General features: G+C 45.3%; 1 protein-coding gene across 2 annotated transcripts in view; it reads left to right on the top strand.

Annotated features, from left to right (window-relative positions):
• The window catches only part of LOC147663264 (rho-related GTP-binding protein RhoG), a 112,968-nt gene extending 99,953 nt beyond the window's left edge, over positions 1 to 13,015 (top strand). For both annotated transcript variants that reach the window (XM_086950570.1, XM_086950571.1), the window contains exon 2: positions 8,323 to 13,015. In XM_086950570.1, coding sequence (XP_086806696.1) covers positions 8,358 to 8,933 — 576 coding nt within the window. In that variant the 5' untranslated portion in view covers positions 8,323 to 8,357 and the 3' untranslated portion in view covers positions 8,934 to 13,015. The remainder of the gene's footprint in view (positions 1 to 8,322) is intronic.
• The last annotated feature ends 14,580 nt before the right edge of the window (positions 13,016 to 27,595 follow it).

Genomic DNA, 27,595 nt, shown 5'->3' with positions numbered 1-27,595 from the left:
GAAACCCAGGGATTAGCATTCCCAGGAGGGCGATAGATTAATAGACCTGTCATTGTGAACTGAGGGTTAATAGTTAGCCTTTGAAAGGAATGTCTTCAAATTTACAGGTGTACTTAGATTTGAAGATCATGGCTATCCCCCCCCCCCTTTGCCTAGAACTCTGTCCTTTCTTACGCTGACGTAATTAGGGGGAATTGCAGGGGGAATTGCAGCGGCAATATCGGGGCCAGAGCTGTCATGCAACCAGGTTTCTGTAAGAAACACAGCATCCGGTTGTTCATCAGTGATGAAGTCACAGATGTTATATTTGTGTTGTGGGAGAGATCTACAATTAATACTCCAAAAATGTAAAGAGGAATGTGAAGAGACAGTATTGGACTTGACAGGCCTGCTGCATCTGACATAGCGCTTAAGCGATCTGCAGCTCGCTGGCATTCCGAGAGCGAAACCGCATTGGTGGCATTTGTATTTGGGGAAGGGCAATGTACATACAGAGCAGGTCTTGCTAGCAAAGCGGCGCCATGAATGTAATTCCACAGCAGAATAGGAAAGAACCATAATGCAATATAGTAGATCAGAAACAAGTTACTCACAGATGAAGTATAGAGTACTTGCCAGAGCCCAGAGCCCGACGGAGCGCGGACGAGCGCAGACGGGCTGACTCAGGCGAGACTCCGGCGCTAGGGACAGCGCTTCCGCAAACGCGACCGCTAGCGCGATAGGGTGACCGTATCCTTTTATATGTACCACTAGAGCGCTCACACCGCTCTGGGCACACTAAAGATGGCCGCCGTGGGAAGATTTCCCTAACCCCAATTTAGCTCAAAAACGGCAGCTAAAGGCGTCAAATGTTGGCGAAAATGTGTGCAGGTGGCCTAGGGGTATGCTGTCTGCAAACACAGAGTGAAAAAGTACAGTTTTAAAATCACGAGTACAACGAGTCAAATAACTCTAAAACAGCTGACAATACAGCATTAATGTTGTCCCTTCACAAATAGCATTTCCTGTTAGTGGCAGGCAATGAATGACAGATGTTTATTGTTACCCAACTCAATGGTATCCATTTGATCAACCTCAGAAGGATGAAAGGCTGAGTGGACCCACTGGGGTTTGAACCTGTGATCAGGAGGTAGAACACAGGCTGCTACGCATTCATCAGTTAAGCCACCATATACCACAGTTGAAGGCATAGGTCACATATATCTCTGATTCACGTGTTAAAATATTCACCACCTGCCCACAGGCAATGTCTGCACGAAGACTTATTACGGAAGCACCTGACCTGATATACTGGTAGTAAATTAACTAGATTTTATCCGTGTTAGTAACTTCCTAGTTATTGTATTAATCTCCCACCTATGTTACAGTTTTTAAAATACCTTTAGTGGTATAACTTCCTCTGATGTCATCAGGTCAACGGTCATGTGACATCTCCTCCTGTGATGTCATTGGAGGGGGTCACAGGGTGGATAGTATCACTGCCACTACCCCTGGCATTTTGGTGAACTGACAGATATGGGAGGCTGCCATTGAAAGTGACAACACCAAAAGGGCAAAATGTAAATACCTGGCAAGATGGCTCAGTGAGTAACATGCCTGCTGCGGATCAGCCCGCTTTCCTTCAGGGACCGATACATCAAAATATGCAATGACATGTAATTCTCACCTGGAGATGATATAGGGCCAGATGTAGGTAAATACTATTTACCTATTCTTAAATACTGAATTTTACCGATTCGGTATTTAAGAATAGGTAAATAGTATGTAGGTAATTTTTCAGTAAATTTTACCGAATCTGTAAAAATCGGTATTTACCGAATCAGTATTTACCGATTCGGTAATAGCTATTCATTCCTATGGGCCTGAAAGTCCATAGGAATGAATGGCAATTACCGAATCGGTAAATACCCATTCGGTAAAAAGGGGAAAACATTGAAGGGTGGCAGGGTGTCACTTTGACACCCTGTTGCACCCCTCAATTGTGTATGGGTGCACATGTTGCAGACATGCATGCCCTTGTCTGCAACATGGCACTGAAGCAATTTGCATAAAATAGCTTTTTGTTTTTTTTCTCGTTATTTACCACCAACTTATAGTTGGTGGTAAATAACGAATCCTAACATGGGATAAGCACTCATTTAAGTGCTCCCTACATTAGGATTTCAGTAATTTACCGAATCTGTATTTAAGAAATCAGTAATTTACCGATTCCTTAATTACCGATTCGGTAAATTACCGAATCCTTAATTTCGTCCCCTACATCAGAAAATCCTATTACCGGTCGGTACGGCCGAATACCGACCAGTAATAGGCTTCCTACATCTGGCCCTTAGTTCCCATAACATGTCTGATCATCGTTAGCATATTGTATAAAAATGCACACGTCATTTCTGCTCGGTTTTATAAATGGATTGACCCACTGACCCACTGCAGGCTTCGTGATGAATTCTGACAGACAGTAAGATATGTGACGGGCGTGGGTGCACAAGCAGGCAAACACAGCAGGAGTCAGGGGGTCCTGTGTTCACAAAGTGACTGTTTTGGGTCGGCGTGCTACCAGATGTATACTCTTTTCACAGAAATGACGCGTGCATTTTTACACAATATGCTTACGATGATCAGACATGTTGTGTGAACTAAATCATCTCCAGGTGAGCATTACATGTCATTACTGTTGTAATCTTCCTCCCCTCTCCCCTGGCCCTTCTCCCCTGTCTCTCTTTCTCCCTCTCCCACTTGGTACCTTCCGCTCTCCCCCGCTTCTCCGCTGTCTTGGTATTTCCCTCAAGAGTTCACCTTGGAATGTTGATCAACCTGTCAGTTACCGAGAGTGGATGACAGAATAAAGACGTTCGTACTCACCTCTGCTTCAGAGTACTTCATTTACAACAATTACATATTTTGTTCATTGATTTATCCCTTGCTTACATACGCATTGTATCTACCAGTTTCTTCTACGAACGGAAAATTTGATTTTGACATTTACTTTGCTGTGGCTCCATAGTTCTGAGAAAAAACAACCAATTTAATTATCTACAATGGTTTCTCGCTTATTTCCAGGGCGTTAGTTATTTATGACCTCAGTGCACCCCAATATAGTGTAATAACAGCCCTTCACCCTTTTCTTTGACGTTTGACGTCTTTTAAAGACATTGTGCAGTGTATTTTAACGCCAGCCCTTTAATGGTTCACTATCCGTGCATGCTGTGGTCATAATAACTATTTGCAGGCCCGAGTAACCCATTTGGCAGTGTCATGTGTGGGGGTTACGGAATCCCACCTGTCGGTGTCTGCATCATGGTTTGGCCGAGTGCGTAACATGCTTCGATGCAATAAAGAGGCTTCACTTTTACGGAGCTGCTTCCCGTTTCCCCTGCTGAGAGGTTTCCACATGGATGGGCGTCAGGGTACGTCCGGGAATGCTGAAGGGCTGCGTGAGGAACTGAAACACACTTGAGTGCGTGACGTATTGCTAACCAGAGTCAGGCTGTGCAAGGAGCATGTGCAAGAGAAAAGGCTGCAAGGCGTGGCTGAGCACAGAAGAGGCGACCAGATGAGAGCACCCCGGAGCCACCCTAGACGCGTGAGGAAAACTCGAGAGGCACCCCCAGAAGTAATTGTAATTGCAATTATAATTTGTACTTGTAAAGCGCACTAATACCCCAACTGGGGTGTCTTGGCGCTGTAACACATACCGCTGTGGAACCCTTCCAGGCTTTCCTGTGAAGTGTCCACTCCTGGGCACCCCTAAGGTGAAGCCAGGCAATCCAGCGCTGTTGGGGCCGTTGTGGCTATTAAGCAAGCTATTGCCCAAAGTCACAGAGTGGGACCCATGATTAGAATAGGCACCGAGGCGAGAATTATCAGGTCCGAGGAAATTGAGCCCAAGACCCGCCGAAGCAGGAATTGAACCCTGTTCCCGGACCAGACCTCTGCATCGGGGTCTGCGCTCTAACCATTGAGCCACACTTCCCCAGAAGTGTGAACTCCAGAGCCAGCAACTTGTCAGCTTACAAGGACGTCAGAGAAAGACACCCCTCATGTGTGAGCATCCCAGAGGCGCCCTTCTACAGCTGAATCACCCTGAGCCAACCTCATCTGGATGTCTCGGGCCCAGAGCCTACTTTGACCTGTGATCACACTCCATCTATGCTTTGTGGAGAGATGCTTTGACCCATGTTCACTCACCCCTTTCACGCATGTCTGGACAGGGTAAGGATTTATTTAGTTCCTTTCCTCATATAAAGTTTTTGATACCAGATCTTTACCTCCAGGTACTTATATGTTTATGTATATTATTTCGTGTATATAACCCAACCCTAACTTTATGTCACCAATATAATATGTCCTTCTGGAATACTGCTGTTCAGCGGATGGTTGGTGGGACTGCAGTTTATATTGTTAAAGCTGAAGAAGTTTCTAGACGGGGCTTGTCCTTTTGTCGGTCTCTTATCATTGCTACAGAAAGGCTAATACAGCCAAATGCATAGTACTCACTTCATTGTGCTCATGTTTTATACTCCTACTTGAAGCCACCATCGTGGTTAACTGCTTCTAGAGAAATCCCCTACTCCTACTGGAATTAAGTGTCTGCTAGTCTTCCTGCGTTATGAGTCGACACTCTCCAAAGACCTCCAAATGCTGTTGTCCATTTGCTCTCAGGAGGAAGAGACCATGTTGTGGAGGGACAGAATAGTTTGCCATTTCTTCAAATGTATTCACGGGCTTTCCCCATGCTATATAACCCAGGCAGTATCTAAGGAGCAAAAATAAACTCCCTAACCCTCCCTGGATGGAACTCGATTCAAAAGGCAAAAAGTCTGCTTTCCCACAATTTCCTACTGAGAAACATCTGGGAAATCTCCTTCCTTGGCTCCTTCAAAAAAAGAAACTACATATGGAGCTTTACTAGGGTAACTTAAACATCTGCTCCAAGAGATCCTAAGGTAGTGAGCCGAGGCTGGGCTTATATCCCACCCACCCGAATAACATCAAAATGACATAAGGGGGAGCAAGGGCCAAAGGCCAATAAGTCAAGGGAGCCGCAGGTCGAAAAAGTTTGGGAACCACTGCCATGAACTCACTAAATGGTGGCCAGACTAAGAAAGCGCTGCAATGCCATACTAGTGATAAAAAGCACTATACAAATGGGAACAACTTTTAAGCATTCTCTTTCCAAATCACATAGGTATAGAAGAATTTTATTAGGCAGCATTGTATTCTGCTCTATGGCTGCCACGGTTTGCCGCTAGCAGGCTTTTTGTGTATTTGAGAGTGGTAGTGCATTGTGCGTACTTTGTGTCTACGAAGTACCTCTATGTTTCAGATTGGCTGCGTTTTGGTTCTGTAATGGGCAAGATGTCATTTTATTGGTTCTGAGATAAATTATAGTTTTTGAAGGGAATGCTTTTTGTCGCTTGTCTGGGTGGAGTAACTTTGCGTTTGGGCCTTTTATGACAGTTTCCATGCTGTTAATTGCTTCTTGATGTGGGCTCTTTCCTATGTTAATTTCAGCCAGATGTGAGCAGGGAAAGCACGTTTCTGTTGTGCCTGGATAGCAGCCAAACAAATTACTTAATTCAGCATTGCATGATTTCAGAGCCTACACAATGTTTGACATCATTCAGCCATGTGCGGGTGGGGAGGGGGGCGGCCAGGTTACGTCATGCACTAGACAACTATGGAAGAACCCTCCTGTGACCTGGAGCTTCGAATGTACAAACTATTCCTATTTTTGTGGGTGTGGTGCAGGCCACACTGATCCTTCTCTAGACTCTGGCTCATACCACTAGCACCAGTCCTATTTCTATAGCTCTAGGTGTTTGACGCGCTAGCCTTTTTATCACCTGGGTTTATGAACGTCTGAGCCAGTCCTATTTCTATAGCGCTATGTGTTTGACGCACTAGCCTTTTTATGACCTGGGTTTATGAGCGCTTGAGCCAGTCCTATTTCTATTGCTCTATGTATTTGACACACTAGCCTTTTTAGGACCTGTGGTTTTGAACGCAGGAACCAGTCCTATTTCTATAGCTTTATGTGTTTGAGGCACTAGCCTTTTTATGACCTGTGGTTTTGAGCGTCTGAACCATTCCTATTTCTATAGCGCTATGTGTTTGATGCGCTAGCCTTTTTATGACCAGTGGTTTTGAGCACCTGAACCAGTCCTATTTCTATAGTTCTAGGTGTTTGACGCGTTCGCGTTTTTATGACCTGGGTTTATGAGCGTCTGAGCCAGTCCTGTTCCTATAGCTCCAGGTTTCTGACACACTAGCCTTTTTATGACCTGGGATTTTGAGTGCCTGAACCAGTCCTATTTCTATAGCTCTAGGTGTTTGACGCACTAGCCTTTTTATTAAATGTGTTTATGAGCGCTTGAGCCAGTCCTATTTCTATAGATCTAGGTGTTTGAAGCACTAACCTTTTTATGACCTATGGTTTTGAGCGCTTGAACCAGTCCTATTTCTATAGTTCACTCTAGCCTTTCTATGGCCTGGGGTTTGAGCGCTGATCCAGTCCTATTTCTATAGCTCTATGTGTTTGACTAACTAGCCTTTCTATGGCCTGGGGTTTTGAGCCATTGAACCAGTCCTATTGCTGAAGCTGTAGGTGCTTGCCACATTAGCCCTCTTGTGGCTCAGGGTTTCGAGCACTGGAACGAGTCCTTCTTCTATAACGTAGGTGTATACCTCCATAAGTCCTTCTATAGTATAGGGCAGCACTTCTTAACTGGACCCTTGCGGGTCTGCAATGCCTACTCAGGAGTCTGCAACTGTTTAGCCAAATAAATAATTTTGGCTGATTAATTAAGAAAACATACATAAAACCAATATGTAAAAATTGAAAATGTTAAAATGCTCTCTAAATGTGAAGGAATTTGCAATTGGAGGCTACAAATTAAGTTGAGTCAGCTTAATTCATGGGAGCATCACCAGTACTGCAAACAGTATCTAATATGGACAATTGATGGCCTCCAAAAGAAACACCAGTAGGCTCCAATAAATGGTTATTCGTGCATGCCCAAAGATAGACACAAGAAACACTCGAATTGGCGTTCCAATATTTATTGAAGCAATAAAAATTGTGTGTAAAATACATGCACTGCAATTATCAATAGAAGGAAATTACATACAATATGAACCATGTTACATACAATATATGCTTTCATATAAATACAATTATATTTGTGCTCCTACCTAGCGCTTCCTAGTCTAGTGTGCCTAGGGTGGGTGAATCTGCCAGAATCCCTGTAGGGTGATCCAACTCACCAATCACCAGTGGGTATGTTTCGTCTAGGAGCCCATCTTGGTTTAGAGCTGGGCACCATCCTTCTCAGGAGGTTAACAGGATTCAGGTGGCTGAAATTTCTGCATGGGGTGACTTTGACAGTGGCAGCAAAATGCTCCTCTAACTAAACAAAGGATAGATGTTATTTATATAATACATTTCATCCATGTTGCCATGCCAAAGTCCCAGTCAGGCTGTCATTATTGATTCTATTCGGACACAGCTGCCGCAGAGCAAACAATAACAAACATCAACATTTTGTGCAGTGCATGTTAGCTTTCGTACAGAATGATGAGTCTCTGATTATATACCTACGAAGAAATGTCAATGTAAGCAAAAGTAATTTCAGAGAATATTATCCATACAGGCATGCAAGCAGATGTGTGTCAAATGTCAACATTCAAGAAAGATGTCAACTTTGAAATGTGTAAGCTAACACAGTGTCCAGGGTAACAAAACGGGGAGGGGGGAGAAGAGGGACAGGTGGGGCACTAGATGTGTTTGGATGAGAATCCTCACTCACCCTAGGGTGACAAACTTCATTATAGGGTCCCCTCAGCACACTGGGACCGCAAGCGTGCAGTCTGCCCCCCTTCACAATCACTTACCTCCGACTGCCCCACTTTTCCTCATTACACTCAAGGATACCGCAGCAATGTTCCTTTAATCCAGGCACGGAGCCTGGTGTTCTGTATCAATACCTCCATCATTGTAATGCCTCACCTGATGCTGTATGTCATCCAGATGCTTCAATGGATGTAAGGTGTTGTTTGAATATAATAAAGAACTCTGGTTTGTCCACAATGCCCCATGCTAGGTAGTGAACAACCACTCTAAATAAGAATATAAATGTAGTGGTTGGGCCTTCAATCTTGAGATTCTTCAGAAAAGTTTTCCGACTATGGCTTTTTACTCTAGAGAGGCATCGGATGGGGTGGGTGGGAGATGAAGACCGAGAAGTAGGTTAGGCGGATATGTTGATGTGTGCTGTTTTAACCAAGTGTTTAAATGTTTGCTCTCTGTTGATCTCCCCACAGGTTGGTGACACGGCACAGAGGGCACACCAGCAGAGATGCAGAGCATTAAGTGTGTGGTGGTGGGAGATGGCGCTGTTGGGAAAACTTGCCTTCTGATCTGCTACACAACCAATGCTTTTCCAAAGGAGTACATTCCTACTGTCTTCGACAACTACAGCGCCCAAAGCACAGTGGACGGCAGGACTATTAGCCTAAACCTGTGGGATACAGCTGGCCAGGAGGAATACGACAGGCTAAGGACTCTGTCCTATCCCCAGACCAACGTCTTCATCATCTGCTTCTCCATCGCCAGCCCCCCGTCATATGAGAATGTGAAGCACAAGTGGTACCCGGAGGTCGGCCATCACTGCCCTGATGTCCCCATCCTCCTGGTGGGCACCAAGAAAGATCTACGAAATAATGCAGACATCATAAAGAAGCTCAAGGAACAGAACCAGATGCCCATCACCACCCAACAGGGGACCAACCTCGCCAAGCAGATCCATGCTGTGAAATACATGGAGTGCTCAGCCCTGAACCAGGATGGTATCAAAGAGGTCTTCATGGAGGCAGTGCGGGCCGTCCTCAACCCCACTCCAATCAAACGAAAACCAGTCTGCCGCTTGTTGTGAAGAAATAGAATTGAAGGGGCTTCTCCACTTGGTTATATTATGTTTTCTCTGCGTTTACGTTCTTTGGTTCATCCACAAGTTTTGCTTCCTCTTCTGTTGCTAATCTTGGTGCTGCTGGTGGAGCTTGCAACATGGACCTTGGTTAATGGTAGCTAGGGGTACCTGCAATCCCTGGGTTGTACTTTAATACCCCAGCACTGCCTTTTCCACTGTTAGTCTCAGGTGTCATGAAGGCAGAGTCATGAACTGAAAGCAAGCAGGCAGTGTACTTTTCACTCCTTACCCCAACCCTAGCCCTGAGCAGCAAGTCCAAGACTTTAGAGAAGCAAAAGCTGGGGCAAGAGACCAACCCGGTGATGTCACCAGGAATCCAAGGGTGCATGATGTCACTTTCGCCACCCCGGGAAGTCTGGTCTAAACGCCCATGGAAGGAAATAGAGTCTACCAGCGCAGTGTGCTAAGCTTTCCAGCTATCTGGTGGGACATGGTAATGGTTTCTGCGTTCCTTTCCAGGACCTTCTCACCTCATTTTTATGAAGAAAAGATACTTCAGCTTCCAGAGATCATATACACACAAGTGCCCAAAAAGAACATTTTGCTTTAGGCTTTTAGTAAAGGTGGGGCCTTTGAAGGATCTGATGTGAGTTTGAGGAGGACAGAGCTTGGTCTGCTTTTTCATGGAAAAAACAAGAACTAATTTGGCAGACAACCCTAGACAAGAACATATTTAAAAAGAGTAATGTTTTCTCAAAGAGGAAAGACAGGCAAGCTTTGATTAGGAATTACAGCTAAGTGCATGTGCATTTATAAAGCAGTTGGGGTCAAAGCTTGTACCTTACTATTTTTTGATGGCATGAAATATTCACCAACCTATTCCTGACACTTTACACTCTCCCAGCTCTCTCTCTGATCAGGTCACCTGCAGTGCAAGCAGCAACACACCTTATGGAGAGCAAGCACACCATGCAGCTGCTGAGCCAACAGTCCCTAAACAACCCAACAAAGACAATGAATGTATCTGTGGAGCCAACAGAATATAAACATCCTGCTCACGAATGCATGCCTGTGGCTTCTGAGCTACAGGCAACAACCAACCCAGCCAAGGCAAGCCTGCCGGTGGCAAGGCCTGCCTATGACTGCTGAGCTGGCAGGCAATACATAATACAACCAAGACATGCAGGTCTGTGGCAGTAGAGCTAGCAGGCAGTAAACACCCAACAGAGATGAGCATTTTAGTGGCAACTGATATAACAGGAAGCATACAACTCAAAGAAGGTAAACATGTCGGTTGCTGCTGAGCCGACAAGCGATAAATAACCCCGCCTAGCTTAGCTCATCTATGGCTCCTAAGGCAACAGGCAATAAACAAACCAGCTAAAGGAAGCATGAGTGTGGCTGACTAGACAAAATTCAATAAATAACTCCACCTAGACAAGCACAACCTATGGCTGCTAAGCAAACAAGCAATAAACAAACCAACTAAGGGAAGCATGAGTATGGCTGCTGAGCCAAAAGCCAATACTTTACTCTACCTACCCAAGCACAACCTATGACTGCTGAACCAATTGGCAAAATAAACCCAACTTAAACATGTATTTTTATGACTGCTAGGCCTAGAAGCAATACAGAACCAGCCAAGCCATGCATGCCCCTGAATGTTTAGTCATAATGCAATACAAAAAGCACACACACCCAATAGAAACGTGTTTATCGCTGCTGAAAGAAAAGGCAATAACCCACCACCAGAGCATGGTCCTGGCTGCTTAGCCAACATAAATTAACAACCTACCCAAGACAAGTATGTCTGTTGCTAACAAACTGATAGCCCACAAATGCCTAAGTCTGGAAAACAAGTTCTCGGCCGAGATTATAGGCAGTACATACCCTAACTCAGAAAAGACACTGCTGAGTCAACTGGGAGTAAAACCACTACTCTAGAGTGACCTGTCCTTGTGAAATAGCAATGCACTCTAACTATGGGAGGCATATCTATGCCTGCTAGGCCAGGGAGCAATAAACACCCAAACCAAAAGAAGCATGCATGTGGTTGCTGAGCCAGAAAGCAATATGCCACCCCAGTGACACAAATATGTCAATGACTGTTGGACCAAAATGTAATGTGCAACAAACTGAGGCTGCTGAGCCAACAGACCATATGCACACCAGAAGACGTGCCAGTGGCTGCTATGCTGCCCACGCATAAGTGTTGCTGCTGATCCAACAGACCAATGCAACATCGAACTGAGACAGAAATGGTTCCCTTCTCAGCCTTAAAGCAGCAAAGACTCAGGGACTCCTGCGATGGAGAACAGTGAAGCTGGTCACGCCTTGACCACTCTGAATATTTACTTATTTTGTGTAGATACGCTTGGCAAATGCCTTAATTCTCCACAGCCCTTTTCAGTGAAAGGCCAAGTGTCACGTGACCGGCAAAGAAGAAAAGCTGTTGCTGAGGCAACCGGACCATGATCCAGTTATCAATGGGCTTAGTATGCCACAAATGCTGCAAGCCTCCTCATATGACTGGATCAATTGTGGGCGGCGGGATGAAGTGCATACGTGCAGGGCAGGGTGTGGGCGGGGGTCTGGGAAGGGCAGGGCAGTGTGGACAGTGCGGTCTCTGCTGGACGTCAGGATCACGGCGTGATCATGAGCTAATTTGTTACTTCCCATTGCCAAAGAAACAGCTCTCTAAAGTGCCTAAAGACAGTAGCGGGTAACACAAAGGGCTTTGTCTTAATGAGGAGGGAGAGAATTTGCTCTTCCTACAAAATCTGTGTGCCCCGCGGCCTCAGGCCAAAGCGCGGCCGCTTCTGCTCTACGTAGAGACGACATACAAATGGCAACTTGTTCTCAAGGCGTTTTGTGCTTCAAACTGGCTTGTTGAGCTGATATCCTGCTAGCTTTGGTGGATCCCAAAGGATAGAGAGGAGGATGCTCATGCCAAGATCCGGCTGCGGCTTTAGGAAGCTACATTTTTAGGGGTGCCTTTACTTTGGCGTAGTTTTTCCCCCCACTTCCCATCAACCTGTGCTTCACGGGAAGGTGCGGCCATGCAACCTGCTTTCCAGACCTGTCTTTAGTATCACAGTGGTTTCTTTTGGTGGTGGATGGCAGGTCACACTTCCAGCCCTTGGCAACCTTTGCCCCCTCACATGATGTTTTCTTGCACCCCTGGAAAAATGTTCACTTCCAGTAAAGTAAAATATGAAGCGCCAACACGCACAGAGCCTGGCGGGACCCATTTCTTACACCTTCTCTCACACCCAGCACCCCCACTTGAACGTTGGATTGTGCATCCCCCGGAGCATTAGCCTATGCCGACGCAAGTGGCCGACAATACAAAGTTTGTGGACCGTGCTCTGCACTGAGAAGAGCACAACCTTGCTAAGTTTTCTCCTTCCGAATCATGATTTTTGGACTAAGCCATATGCGAGTCATCGTTAGCAAGATGAACAATCCCACTTCTATGTGTAGCAATGAAGCTCTTGTAGTTGAGGGAAGTCCTCAGTTGGCTTTAGCAGAAGGAGGGTGGAGCTAGGGCCACCTCCCGCTCCACCCCTGGATGAACGCTATTGGTAGGATGGTATAGACAATGTGAACTCTATGGCCACTTGAGGGCTTCTCCCACCAACAACTGCTGATGCTTGTCTGATTGTCCCACACAAGATCCTCTTGCTATTTTTTTATAATAAAGACTATTTATCTAAGTGATGTTCTCAATTTTCAATGAGTTGCTTATCTCAAGCTTTTATATTAAACACGACTGTTGGGGAATGGGAAGACCATTGCCATTGACTCCTCTGACGGTCAAGTGCTGCTCCACCAATGCAACGCAACCCTGACCCCATCCTCTGTCCTACGCTGCGCGGTTCACGATTCACGATGGGATTCATCAGTAAGCTTCAGAGCGACCCTCAACACAAACTAAAGGGGACAGAAATTGATGTTGCGCTCTCATCTGGTTAACGCCTGTTTTGTATTAATAAAATGCTCGATTTGCATTTATGAGATTGTTAGTGCTTCTAAAACACTGTAAAAATTAATTTAAAAGAGAAATAAAAAATATGAGTTAAATTAAATGCTTAACAGGTTTCCGAAGCATCAGAAGCTGATTTCATATTGAAGATGTGTATACCTTTGTAAGTTCATTTCCATGACCTTCATGTTTCACAACAGCACTGAACATTATTTTCTCCATAATCCTGTCCTTTTAAATCATGATCATTCTAGTCTGTTGTTTTCACAATCCTCTGCATGAACATGTGAATCAAGCACCATAAGGACATTTGATTCCATTGTATGGGTTTTCCCATTTACTTCCATTTAGATTCCAGACCTGGTCTGGCTCCACACCTCCTACTGCTGTACAAACCCATGGGGATGGTTTCCTGGAGCACTGCATATGTCCATTGCAGGAAAAAAAGACCTAAAATATAAAAGCCCCAAACTAAAAAGACCCCAAAACTAGTCTCTAAAAATGAAGAGCATACAAGAATATCTATGTACAAATATGCAAACCTGTTAAACTTTTCAATCCCCACCAAATTACTATTCTTACTCCATAGCATACTTAAGGCGTGCACTTGATGGTGGCAATAGGTGCAGGGCAAAATCTTTATAGCTAGGTTTCTTATGCGCTTTTTAAATTTTCAATCTAAAATTCAGAAATAGTCCATGTGTGTAACCTACATTACCATATTTGTTAGTGTTTTGCCAAGCTTTTAAAATGATTTGTCTATCCACAAGTGACCTCACAGCTCTGTTAACGCACATCATTCCTTATCTGTGATTCTCCTGTTACTAATACAGGGCTCCTTAGATATACGGTTATTCCCTAGCCTGGCACAGCGTCTGTGTGTTCTACTTGTGCCTATGTGCAGTGTTGCCCATGCATCTCAGTACTCACCCAACCAACCTCTCCATGTTTCACAGTTGAGCGATCGGACAGATGAATGAACAAGATACCCAACAAATATGGTGCTGATATTTCAGACCTGAGCACCTTCTTACAGGAATCTATGGTTGCCTTAAAAACAACACACCATTCCACCTTTGACCCCTTCCAGAAAGAGGAGGGTGATTGCTTTAGCTGAAAACCAAAGCCTACTAAGCCAGTCCAGCCTCAGCCTCAGCCGCTTACAGTAATAACACATTGACAGAGCTCTGCTGAGGTCCTGTGTTGAAGCCAAAAATCACTCAGAAATCATAGAAGCCATACCAATTCCCAGTCTAGCCTTGTAACTCTTTGATGGGTCAAAGGTTACTTTTCTGATAGACAAGTTTCATTGCATTTAAGGAAGGACTTGGCAGTGTAAGGCATTTGACAGAGTGGAGTAGGGATACTTATTCAGAATACTGCAATGTTTCAGGACCAGGCAGAAGTGTGTGTACCTGCCTTGAAACAAATGTACATTACAATTTCCAATAATTACAACTTATCGCACATGCAACTGTTCCACAAGCACCTCCTTCTTGTCTGCGCCAGTATGACACCTGCAATGTGTCAGATTTCCATGCATAAACACCACGTCACCACAGCCATTGCTCTAACAATGGGTGGTTTTGAGATAATTGTTCTCCTCCCCGTGACCTCCTGCACCTGTGAGCTCCGTGCATGGCTGGAGTAGTAAACAAAGTGATAAAACACACCTCCACTGATAAGAAAGTTAGTTACGACAGCCGTAAACCAGGCCATCGTGTCCGTAGGAGTTCTATATGAATGGGGTAACCCGATAGACTACTGGACTCGGGTAAATAGTGGTGCACAAAAGAATGGTCACAGTGGAAATGATTTGAAGAAATGTCAAAGAACACATATGTAGACAATGCACATAGAATTATGACAACACCAGATAACAATATATACATCCACCATTAATTTAGAAACCTATCCTGCCAGAATTCTGGCAAATACAATTAATGCAGCAACATAAACAAAGGATGCAGTTACAGAATTACTGTCAACCAGGTTTTATGTGGAAATAAAGAAAAAGAAAAAGTCGATGTTTCGACCCCTGTTGGGACCAGCAAAATGAATGTCTTGGAGGCGGGGTTTCTAAATTAATTGTGGATGTATATGTATGCACTACCTTACCCTTGCACGTCACTTACACTGATCCCAATTTTTGCACTTGGCACTTTATTTGCACCTGCTTTAACTAAAATGTAGATTGTGACATACATTATGTCATCTGAACCGTTGATCCTTTGACAACCCTTGTTTACTTGATTAAATCACAGTCATTCATCGCATCTATTATCTGGTGTTGTCATAATTCTATGTGCATTGTCTACATATGTGTTCTCTGACATTTCTGCGAATCATTGACATCGTGTCCGCAGGGGCTGTCCGAAAAGTGGACAGGGTGGCGCCCAAAAACACTTGTTTCCATTGCCAGCGTTTACCACAAACACTGACGCTACCCAATGGAAAGGAGGGGCGGGGCTTAGAGTCCCTTTTAGAAATCTTCTATATACAAAATCTCTCGCAGAGGCGGAGCAGCGCTTTGCGCTGCCACGCCCACGAGACCTAAAAACATCGATAAGAAGGATTACATTCAAAGAAAATCAAGGGATGTAATTTTATGTGAAGTACTCACACTAAATATATATATATAGTCCCACACCAAGCAGGACATCTGTAAAGAAAGACTGTCTCAGATTCCTGTCAGAACCTAAACAGTTTCCCAAATGCCCTCACACTAACATCATAGAGAGACAGGAAGCTAATAAATAATACAGAGTTAGGCGGGCACTCTACATGAGGACTCTATGGTTAACTCAAAATAGAGACTGAAGCTGCAAATTATAAATTAGAACCCCACATACACTCTAATGCGAACCCACATACACACACATTCATTCTGAAACAGGAAGGTATGATCCACCTGTTCCCTTGGCCACCTTTATGAAGGACATCCTGAAGAGGTCTATTTTGGAGAGGATGGCTCTTCCATGCCTGGAAGTCTGGGCGAGAAGGACGATTGTTTAAAACATTTCACCAAACGTTAGTTCTGGCCAGACAGCTTTGGGGGAATAGGGCACAAACTGCTGCCTCGAATTGAAGCAAAGAAGCGGCCAATGGGAACTCAACTTCCCCCCAGAAAGTCAAGAGTTTCTTCTCTCCCAGGATTGTGTTTCACGGGGTCACGTTCATTATTTCACAGTACAGTTTTCAGATATGTTGGCTACAAAACTACAAGGTTTGCAGTCAGGAGAGAAGGGGCACTCCTGAAATATTCAAATACAAATAAACATGTCGTCCCTATTGGTGCAATGGTGGACAAACTATGGGGCATATTTGCAAGCCCCTTGCTCCTATTTTACGTCACCGATGCGTCACTTTTGTGATGCAGCGGCGGCGCAAAAGATGCGCCATGGTGCAGGGTATTTACAACGTGACGTATCTCCCAGATTTGTCACGTTGTAAAGTCCTGCGCCAGAAGGAGGCGTTCCATCGCAAGGGGGGAGGGGGGGCGTTCCGGTGCAGGAACGCCTCCCAAAAGTGGCTGAGTGAAATCTACAAGATTTCACTCTGTCATTTTTGGGCCCATGCTGTGTCAAAACCCTGCGCCTGCTTGAAGCAGGCGTAAGGATTGACGCAGCATTGTGGAGATAAGGCCCACCAGAGCATTGCTGGAGCTGCGTCCCGCTTGCGACGTAACTCCAGCAATGCGCTGCTTTTACGGCACAGATGCTTGACGCAACTGGGGCGTTTTTACCCCATGTTGCGCCGCATTGTAAATGCGCGCATCCAGGGTGGCGGAGCTGCGATGCACAATAACTGGCGCATCCCTACTAATATGCAGGAATGCGCCAATTATTGTAAATCTGCCCCTAAATTTTATAGCCTGTTTTACCTAAAAATGGTCCAAAAAAGCCTTAGGTATTCCAGAACGCTTATGCTTCTGAATACCCAGTTTGACAAGGGCTCCTATAACTTATCAAAATATACAGTATATATAAAGTATATTTCTTTTCCTCTGCCTTGCACTTTTCAATTCCCATCTTACTCTCTCCGAGTCAGTCACACGTTATGTCTAGGAATCTACTCAGAAAAGGCAGGAGTGAAAATAAAGAGTCAAACAGACGTCGCCATCTCGGTCGGCGGACAGCAGAGCTGTCCCTCATGTCCTACATATCGCACGTTCTATGACATTGATACTTTCACTCAGTTACAGAGACTTACAAGGTGTAGAGCGTGGATACATAGGTACGGTTACACCTATCGTATGGGCTCTGAGTGAGGCACCGGTAGTGATGAGAATGTAATGAAAGATGCTGGATTGCCTCCACCATGGGTTCGCAGCCATGGTAAGAAAGTGCAGTCTGGCACCATAGAAACATCATCAGCAATAAGTCTTCTCACCTGAGCTTGAGCTATCACCCAAAGATTGGCTTCAAAGATAATAAGAAGCATCAAGTTAGCGCACACAGTTTGCTCTCAAATACAGTCTGGCATTTTCTGAAAATACTTTTGTTTTCCAATAACACTTCTTTGTTTCAGTAAATACACAAGTTTGGTGGCCACATACTAGTTTGACACTTTGTTCAGGTACTCCCTACCCTGAGAGAGTCTGCTTCACGTGCCAGTGTACCACAGTCACATGCCCTCAATGCCCATCACATTCCAAGGCTGTCAAACAGATATCAGGACTGCCCTGCTTATGCCAGGGGTTGTCCGCAGTAATGGAAAGGCTGATCACATGGACCAACATGGCCAGTTCATACCACAGCTACCATAATTCCATAAATGGCAGCGATATTCCAAGGATGCCCCAGAAGTGTAGAGGGAGACCACCTCACACAATGGCAACAGTAACACCAAGGATGCCCACTTCCAATGCAATAGAGAGTGAGCTGGTAAAAGGTGGTGCCCACCCCCTATGTCCGAATGGGTAAGCTGGTAAAAGGTGGTGCCCACCCCCTATGTCCTAATGGGTCAGCTGGTAAAAGGTGGTGCCTAGCCCCTATGTCCTAATGGGCCAGCTGGTACATGGTGGTGCCCACCCCCTATGTCCAAATGGGTCAGCTGGTAAAAGGTGGTGCCCACCCCCTGTGTCCAAATGGGTCAGCTGGTAAAAGGTGGTGCCCACCCCCTATTTCCTAATAGGTCAGCTGGTAAAAGATGTTGCCCGCCCCCTATATCCTAATGAGAAGGCTGCCAAGAGGTGGTTCCCCAGTCCCTGTGTCCTAATAATTCTTCCCTCAAGGGGTGGTGCCCACTACCTAGGTCCTAAAGAGTCAGCTGTCAAGTATCCCCTGAATGCAGTGACATAATGACCCATCCTCTACTCGCTTGCCAAAATCTTAGATAAGACTGTGGATTCACAATGACACCTTCTCTGTGAGACCTCTAATGTATAATTCTGCTGCAGACAAACTTTGGCCTCATCAAAGAATCTTTGCGTACGTGTTCTGTTATCCCTTTCGACAGCCTCCAATTCTATGGTCCCCTCACAGCTTTCATAGCGTCTGGGAGAGGTTGCACAAGTCACATGCATGTTATTGCTATGTTTTAAATCTTTCCTGAACAACAAGACCCGTGTTGTCACAACTAGCAATTTTCTTGACTCCTGATGAGAGAGTGAGCTGTGGTGTCCCTCAAGGGTCAACCCTCAATTCAATCCTGATGCTTCTTATCAACCCCATTACTAAACTAAACTTGATGCGTCAGTCCTCTGCAAACAACACCCACATCTGTGTCTCTATTCAAGGAAGAAGAGCCCATTTGGCACCCTGCTTCTCTGTCTCTCTACGTAAGTGTGAATACAAAGGTAAGTATGGAGTTCAAACCTAGCCACAAAGCAGGGGACCGCCACACAAGAGCGAGTAATGCAAAGAAGAAAGTTGCAGGGTGGAACAGGTCTCTTCATGTGCGGTCCAATAGTTAGTTGTGATTAAGGCTCCCGGTTTTATGGTATTTATTTTTTTGCCATTTCCGTCTGTATTTATCCATATTTCTTTTTTGCTAATTTTATCTGTATTTATCCATATTTATTTTGGGTTTGTGAAAAAATTAAGCTAAAATTAGAATATGTGTGCATTTATTTAACTGACAAATATGCACTCATGCCTGAATGTCTGCCAGGTTTGAATGCAGTGTACACCCTCAGAACACAAATCAGTGCACTTATATGAATGTATGCAAATTTCAGAATCAACCTTGTGCATATCTACTGCTGTTAAAGCCTCTTTACTAAAATTCCTTTCTTTTTTTAACCCCCTTATCTATCAGTCCACACAGTTATTGGTCTGGCAGTCATGGCAGACAGTATTGAGAATTACTCCAAAAGCAACCCAATTTCCGTTTTTATCCACATTTAAAAATAAATACAGACAAGAAAATTAATGTTTTATGTCTATATTTATCTGTAAAAATCAGTAAAAACGGAAAACAGGGAGCCTTAGTTGTGATTCATCACTTACTTGCACTTACTTGCAGGCTGTAGATCTGACAGATGCCAGCTGAGGTTATTCGGTTCGGGTCTAAGCAACTTCTATAAGTTCAAGCTCTGCAAAAGTCGATTCCTCTAGTTTTTGTGTAAATTTGCTTCTCAGAGACTAAATAAAAGATTTGTGGTTATGACTAGACAGTCAGTTGACACTTCTTCCTCATGCTCTCTCTATCGTTACAGAGCCCTACTTTCAATTCTACAATCTAAAATGTCATTCCTCAGGAAAACAAAATGGAGTCACTAATGTCATCAGCCTCTTTTTCAGTGAAAAAAATACAAAAGATTAAACAGCACATTGACAATACCAAGAATACTTCATCCCTCACGCCCACCCCTTCCCATAGAATCCCACAATGGTCCCCCATCAAAGCCCTGTATCTCATAGACCTCACCAACATATGCAACTCCCTCAAAGCCACTCCTTATCAAGATGTTGTCTTACCCTTGCATGGATTGCCTGCCATTCATTGGCGAGATCAATGCAAAAGCAGTCTATGCTCGACGCCAAGATCACATGAATTGTGACAATCCCTGCACAATTACTAGTCTGGCTTCTGATCACGATGAGGCACAGAGACGGCTACTTTACACATTGTTGATAATGCCCTCGTAACCATAGATGAAGGTGACCCCTCCCTCCTGATATTTCTGGACCTCTCAGCTGCCTTCAACACAGTCTACCACCCCACCCGCATAAGAACCCTGGAGTCTTCAATGGGATTTAATGGCACTGGTTCCTTTCCACCGACACCACCATGTTGACTTGGGCCCCTCCAGGTCTCAAAAGATCCCTGTCACTTGCAGATTACCCCAAGGTTCCATTTTATATCCTATAATTTTCAGCTACTACAAGCAGCCGCTTGGTGCTCTATTCACAGACAACAGCATCAAGATCCGTCAGTATGCCAATGATGCAAAACTGTACTTGAGGGTCTCCTCTGCTTCAGACTTCCAAGGCCTCGAACACTACCTGCACGTCATCCAGGCCTAAAGCTCAATCCAACCAAGCCCAAACTCCTATTATTGGCTAAGAACAAAAACCAATAAACAGTACAAACCTGGCTCAATGACATGAACCTTTACAGCTTCAAGCCCCATGTGCCACTGAATGCCAAGTTACTTGGATTCATATTGGACACCAACCTCACCTTCATGGAACACATTCCCAAAAAAACAGCCTGGTACCAGCTCTCTCTTCTAAAGAAATAGTTTCTTCCACAAAGCAACTCCAGAACTGCAGTTCAAGCTCTCGTACTCTTTCATTTGGAAAGTGATATCGCCCTAGTCCATGGCCTCCCAGATTCCACACTGGCACTCCTTTAGGATATTCTACTTGTCGCTGCACCTGAAGAAATAAGATTACGTCGCTCCCATGCTGATGGAACTTCATTGGCTCCCTTTGCCGGCCTGCACCATCTGCAAAACTAGCTGCATCATTTACAAAGTCATCTCGACAAGCACCCCTGCTTATCTTGATGACAAGTTCACCATTTCGGGTGGTTCTCAGCACACCCACGGCCGGGACCGGACAGCAGACTAATAAATGGTAAAAAAAAGAGAAAAAACAGGGCAGCAGGCTTTTCCTTTCCCTGTATTTATTTATATTTATTTATTGATAAAGTTTTATATATCCTACAGCATTGGTTAATAATTCTGTCTGTTACTATTGTATGTGCCCCCCTTACATCATTATGTACCCAGGGTCTGGAACAACATCCCCATATTCATCAATATCGAGCATTACTCCAATGTAGGAAAGAGCCAAATATTCACCTCTTTAAAGAACAAAGCATCAATCATCCACAACCCAGCCACTTCTCCTATCAGTCGTTGAGTTTATGCTTGTGTTTGGCCCTGTAAAGCACGTGAGAAGTTAGCCTGGCATATGGTGTCCACTAGTTCTAGTGGGCACCTTGCACCAGTGTAATCAACCCTTATTGATGGTGGTTGTAAAGTCAACCTTATAGACAAGCTATCCTAGTAGTAGCATGAGCCAGCAGTCTTCAGGCTAAGACCTCAGAAAGCATGTGAAGCCAGCTGTTTTACCAATTATAATCCCTTGAGTACCAAATGAAAGGACACCACACAAGGTATATATCAAATATATATATGTATTAATTCTAAACACAACCCCTCTGGACTCTTTATGAGGTCAGAGGCAAAAGTACATAACAAGTTACTTAATTAGCATACGATAAGTTTCACAAAATACAGTTTTGCCCTAGGGGCCTCACAAACCATATACTAAAATAGTGGTATAAGAACCACGACAGAAATAGAAAGCAGGCCTGGGGCCTTGCTGCTCACTGCCTACAACTCTAGTGTCACATTAATTGTGCATCACAACTCCATATAATGCCTGAGTCGTAAACTCCTTTGAAGGGGTAGAGAGTGGACAGATGAAGGTGTGGTTCTATCGTCAGTGTGTATTGTGAGTTTGTGAACCACCACGATCTTGCACGTTGGTGGACAGCTGCAAACCCCTCTCTGACCTTTTACCACCCTGCACATTTTCGGGCATCTGCTCTAAGAAAAGGCTGGGCTACATCTTCTTCCAGGATGTGGCAGGGAATATAACACACTCACACTTCGTGATGGTGTAAGGAAAACAGGTTCCGCCTGACCAAAAAAGACTTCCCCTTAGAGAAAAAAAAAGGAAGAAAGACTCGTGCAGTTGCACAAACATGCAGAATGACACTGTCGTGAAATTCCGTACTGACGAAACCGCGACGTGTGAAAATGCCAGACATCATTTCCAGTAGTACGCCTGAAACCCCGTGACTAAGGCAGCTTCCTGTGTGTATTACTCACAATGTTGTGAAATACAAAAAATAATACATCTGCACCCATTCTTAGGCGTGCCATTGCCAGGGCAGATGTACTGTTTTTTGTGTGAATTAGGACGTGCATCCCTCCTACTGTCTTTAGCTTCGAGTCACATCTTTTTGCAACTCCTAGAGGCGCGAGAAAAAACACTCTGCAGTTATCAATTGAACCGATGTTTCACAAGAGAAACTGTTTTTAGTGCCTGCTGCTGTCTGAGTGCTGTCCACAGGATAAACACAAGCGCTACTCACAGTGTAGCAAAGTCAGGCATCTGACCTTTCTCCAGATATTGCTGAAAAGGTACTTTCCTGGAGAGAAAAAAGGTTAAAAAAAAAAATGAATTCTGGAAATTTGTATATTTGCGCTGTCTTCACTCCTTTGTTTTGGGAAGGACCCGCAGCCAGGTGTATACACATGAAGAAGTGTGTATGGAAATCTAACACTTGCTTAGAATGCCGAATCTCCTGACAATCAGAAAACTCCCATAAATATATATTTTTTTATACAATAAAAAATTACAGAAATCAAAAAAAGAAACCAGAGGCAAGTCTACAATTAATTGTACACCCAAGTCCCAAAAATGATTGTGAATTGTCCCTTTTGTGCACATGGACTAGTACATGTTTAACAGTATAACTAGAAAACAAGGCATTTTCTATTCTCAAGGTGAAACATCTCTCTCTCCACTTCCTTCCCTTACAGAAGGTGGGAAAACCGGCCTCAATGCCACAATATAGGAACCAGATCACTGCATCCGATATTTATGGTATTACTGTAAGTGTAGCTGTAAAAGAGGAATAGAGAGCAGAATAGCAGGCATAAACGCTGCATCTGAAGTTAGTCTTAGTTTTAAGGTGTGACGCTGGCGTCAGTTTTTTGCTGGTCCTGCTCGGAACGTTTGTATGCCTCATGCATCATTGCTAAAGGGCCTACTGTGATAAAAACCATGGGCAGATTTACAAGGACTGGCGAATCATTGCATATCAGCAGGGATGCGCCAGCAAAGATGCGAAACGCAATTCTACCCTTGAGCCACCACAGATGCTTCGCGTTTACAATGCGGCGCACCGTGGCGCAGGGATAGATAGATGCGTGTCGCATCTGATGGCGTAAGGGCGGCGCATTGCTGGAGTCGTGTTGCAAGCCTGATGCAACTCCAGCAATGCTCAGGGGCTGCCCATACCTAACATGCTGCGTCACGTCTTATGTCTGCTTCAAGAAGGCGCAGTGTTTTGATGCAACGGCGTCGGAAAAGTGACTCCATGAAATCTTGTAGATTTCACTGCGTCACTATTCCGAGGCTTTTTCCGACGGAACGCCCACCCTGCATACATTAAACCTGATGCAGGTTTAACGTGGCGCAGGACTTCACAATGTAACGCATCTCTCTAGATGCGTCACTTTGTAAATACGGCGCAACATGGCGCATGGTTTACGCCACCACTGCGTCACAGAAGTGACGCAACAGCGGCGTAAATGTGTCACAAGGGCTTGTAAATCTGCCCCCAATTTTTATTTAAATAGACGCTCTATAAGTGGTATTTACTGTCATGGGGTCGCTATCAGCAGTTACCAACCCCGTCAAAATGATTAAATGTTTTACTTTAATCTGAAATTTTAGGGGAAAGTCCAGGCCAAAATGAGGAACTTCGAGAGAAATTCAGACCAGGAATTCCCTCTCTCGCAGTAAGAGTCCAAAGATGGAGAAATAATGGCCACTCGTGATGAGGGCCAACGTGTTAGAAAAGCGCACTTAGAACAATGTGCACTTCCGTCCACTGTAAATGAGTGGCTTACATTCATTCCCGTGGGGCTGTCACCTGCCCAGCCTGAGGGCTCGCGAGCCCCCGGGTAAATTGATCACGTGGCCTCAGTCCTCGTCTCGTGAATTCTGAGAGGCTGCAGACCCGGCCGCCTCTCTCTCAGCTGACCATGGGAAGCACCGTGGTCCACGCAAGGGATTCTGGGTAATCTGTAGCACTTGCCCTCGTTCCAGTTGAGCTCTTGCTCAATGTTTTACGAAGCAAATCGTTTCTTCAATCATAACAAGGCGAAGGTATGCATAGATAGGTCAGAAAAAAAGCCCATGGTCTGTAAATAGGCTGCCTTAGTTACTCATTAATGCCCTGCTTCCCTGCATGGCTTCTGTAGAGGACATTCCCTTCCAGGCTGACCTTTGAGTCTTACAACGGGAGAAAGTTCATAGCACCACCATTGGCAACGCTCCCCACCCCGCCACACGTAGCATGCATGCTAATTAATAAACACACCACACATTTTTTGCTTGGGTAAAATTGCTGCAGGTTTATTACATACACCGTTATGTAATATGGTGGGTTATCTTATGGGCGATCCAAGGGCAGGCAACCATCTGGGCCGGCCACCCGCCTGATGAGCCAAGCAGCACTGGGGCAAACCCCATCTGTGCTGCCCCTTCTGCTGATCCTCTTCCCCGATCACGTGACACTTGGTCCCTTATTACTCACCCCCCTTTCAGGGCGGAGTGTAGCATAGCAATCCCCCGGGTTGGTCAGGCCCACAACTGCCCGAAGGACCAACGGGGCGCCGACACGGTTTTCCAGGAACCTCCCCTGAGGCTCCTGAGATTTGGCTCTGGCACCCCTATTGTGCCGCGCAGAGGTACCCTCCTGTACCCCTTTGCTTCCAGATCGCCCTGTAACTCCGCCTGCAACGAAAAAAGACAACAGTACAACATTCTCTGCCTCCTGCCTGCCACGAACCACACCGGGTAAGCAGTAGGGTAGGAGACGGCAGGTCCGGCTCGTGAAAGAGGACCTCCAGATGATGGTGGAGGACTATATACCCCTCCCCCTGTCCTCGCGCACAGGAAGTGATGATCGCCTTGCGCGCCGCAACAAGGCTGGGGGGACTCCTCCCGGAGTCCCGGCCCCTAAGGGGGTGTGGGGTGCCCCGATGGCACTAGAGGGCTACCCTCTTTAGTGGCCCCCTGCGGGAACCTCAGACAGCTGCAGAGCTTGATTTTAGCCCTGTGTCCAGGGCTGGCATTAGCGCTGGTGGCGCCCGGTGGGACAATCTCTCCCTCAATGACCTCCTCCTCGGATTCCCTCACTACCACCATGCAAAAGAGCCACTCATCTCTCCACAGCCCCTCTCTCACATGCATTTAATTTGTTTTAAAGCGCTGGTAAAGGCTGGCTTTACTAATCCACTCATATATAAAATACAGTTCTGTGATCTGCACGGTACCCGTTCTTTGCAGGAGGCATATTAACCGTCTGTGCTACTTGATGGGAGTGAAAACTGCCACGAGACCAAAATGGGATCTCTCTCTGTAGCAGGAACATTAATCACAAGAGTTCTATTGATATTTTTATTGCTGCCTGAAAGCTGGACACACAAGGAACTTATAAATCATGTTATTGCTAAACACAGGGCACCCCCTGAGGTCAGTGCCCTGTGGATTTGCAAGGCTGGCACTGCCCTGAAGCCAGCCCTGAGCGGGATCTGATGCCATGTAATGCTGTTGTATGGGCAGGTTAGCAGTACCTGGAGTAAATGGCAGCCCCCTCTTAAACCAGTGTTCAAGGCTTGCAGCCAGACACATGGAGATTCTTCAGCAGCCTTGAAGTCTCGGCCTTGCTCAGCCCCGTTCCAACGCACAAATATCACCTTAGACCTGTTCCAATGCACAAATATCCCCTTAGACCCGTTCCAACGCACAAATATCACCTTAGACCCGTTCCAATGCACAAATATCCCCTTAGACCCGTTCCAACGCACAAATATCACCTTAGACCCGTTCCAATGCACAAATATCACCTTAGACCCGTTCCAATGCACAAATATCACCTTAGACCTGTTCCAATGCACAAATATCCCCTTAGACCCGTTCCAACGCACAAATATCACCTTAGACCTGTTCCAATGCACAAATATCCCCTTAGACCCGTTCCAATGCACAAATATCACCATAGACCCGTTCCAATGCACAAATATCACCTTAGACCTGTTCCAATGCACAAATATCCCCTTAGACCCGTTCCAATGCACAAATATCACCATAGACCCGTTCCAACGCACAAATATCACCTTAGACCTGTTCCAATGCACAAATATCACCTTAGACCTGTTCCAATGCACAAATATCCCCTTAGACCCGTTCCAATGCACAAATATCACCTTAGACCTGTTCCAATGCGGAGGGGCGTGGCTTGCGCGCCGGCGACTGAGGACGTCTCTCCCGTGAGCTCCGTTTCGGACTTCCCGCGGATGCCGTGAGAAATCGTCAAAACCGCCCTTCGGACGGTTTTCTTGCTGGATTATAGTGTCGGAAGGTGGGGACTCCACGATGCAGCACTTTGCCGACCGAAAAGAGCGCAGTTTCAAGGACAATTTGTGTTGGTAACTATCTCTTCACTTCGTAACACGAACGGCCGCCATTTTGTTTGCCGCCGGTTCGTGTGTTTTCTCTGCGCTGTTCCTGCTCTTTCTCCCTTCGTTATGGCGCTAGCTTGGCGTTGATGCCGCATATTATCCTGAGTCACTCATGAGATGCTGTGGACTATTTTTCACTTTTGACGCTTCTCCCACACTCCAATTTAAAAGCGCACTTTTTTCTCTGTGGTGAAACGACCGCCATTTTGTGCCTCTGGATGCCGAGCCTTCTGCTATTGCCTTGCTCAAGAACTGTGATAAATGCCTCAGCGTTATCATAACCTTCTTGTTCTTTTCACCTCTACTGACCATCGGTCTCCTCCAATACCTTAATGCACTGTCTATGCTTACTCGTGAATGTCTTGGTGCCCTATTTCATTTAATCTGACACTCCATATTGCCATGACGGTCCGTCACAATGTCAAGCCTATGAGTTAGTGGTTGCCTCCTGTTTGACCTCGTGTGGCTGTTATTTCATTCACACACTGATAATAGTGTGTCTCAGTGCCCTCTTTTTTTGCCACAAGGTGTGCCCCTACCGATTTGGGCATCCACAATCTATTTCGTATTCAACAACACTATTGGTCATAGCTTCTTTTCCTCATCCAACATCATGGCAAATCTCTCTACTTCGCCGAAGTTGTCGCAAACTGGAACAAAACCTAAAAGACCAAAGAATGACCCACCCTCACCTATTAAATCTTCGACTAACCCTGTTCTGGACTCAATCTTTGAGGAGGTGCGTGGTCTCCAACCGTTTATGACTGCTACCAATGCTAAGCTTCAGCAGATCGAGGAGCGCTGGGTGGTCATGGAAAATAAGGTTTTGAACTTAGAACAACGTGTCAGCGATGTCCAAGACCTCTCAACCAAGATTCCACTTTTGGAACAAGAAATCCACAAACTCAAATTACACACCGAAGATTTGGAAAATAGAAATAGACGCAACAACCTACGCGT

Source organism: Lissotriton vulgaris, unplaced genomic scaffold, assembly GCF_964263255.1.
Source record: "Lissotriton vulgaris unplaced genomic scaffold, aLisVul1.2 SCAFFOLD_315, whole genome shotgun sequence".
NCBI classification, from domain to species: Eukaryota; Metazoa; Chordata; class Amphibia; order Caudata; family Salamandridae; genus Lissotriton; species Lissotriton vulgaris.
This window is presented reverse-complemented; position numbering and strand designations above follow the sequence as displayed.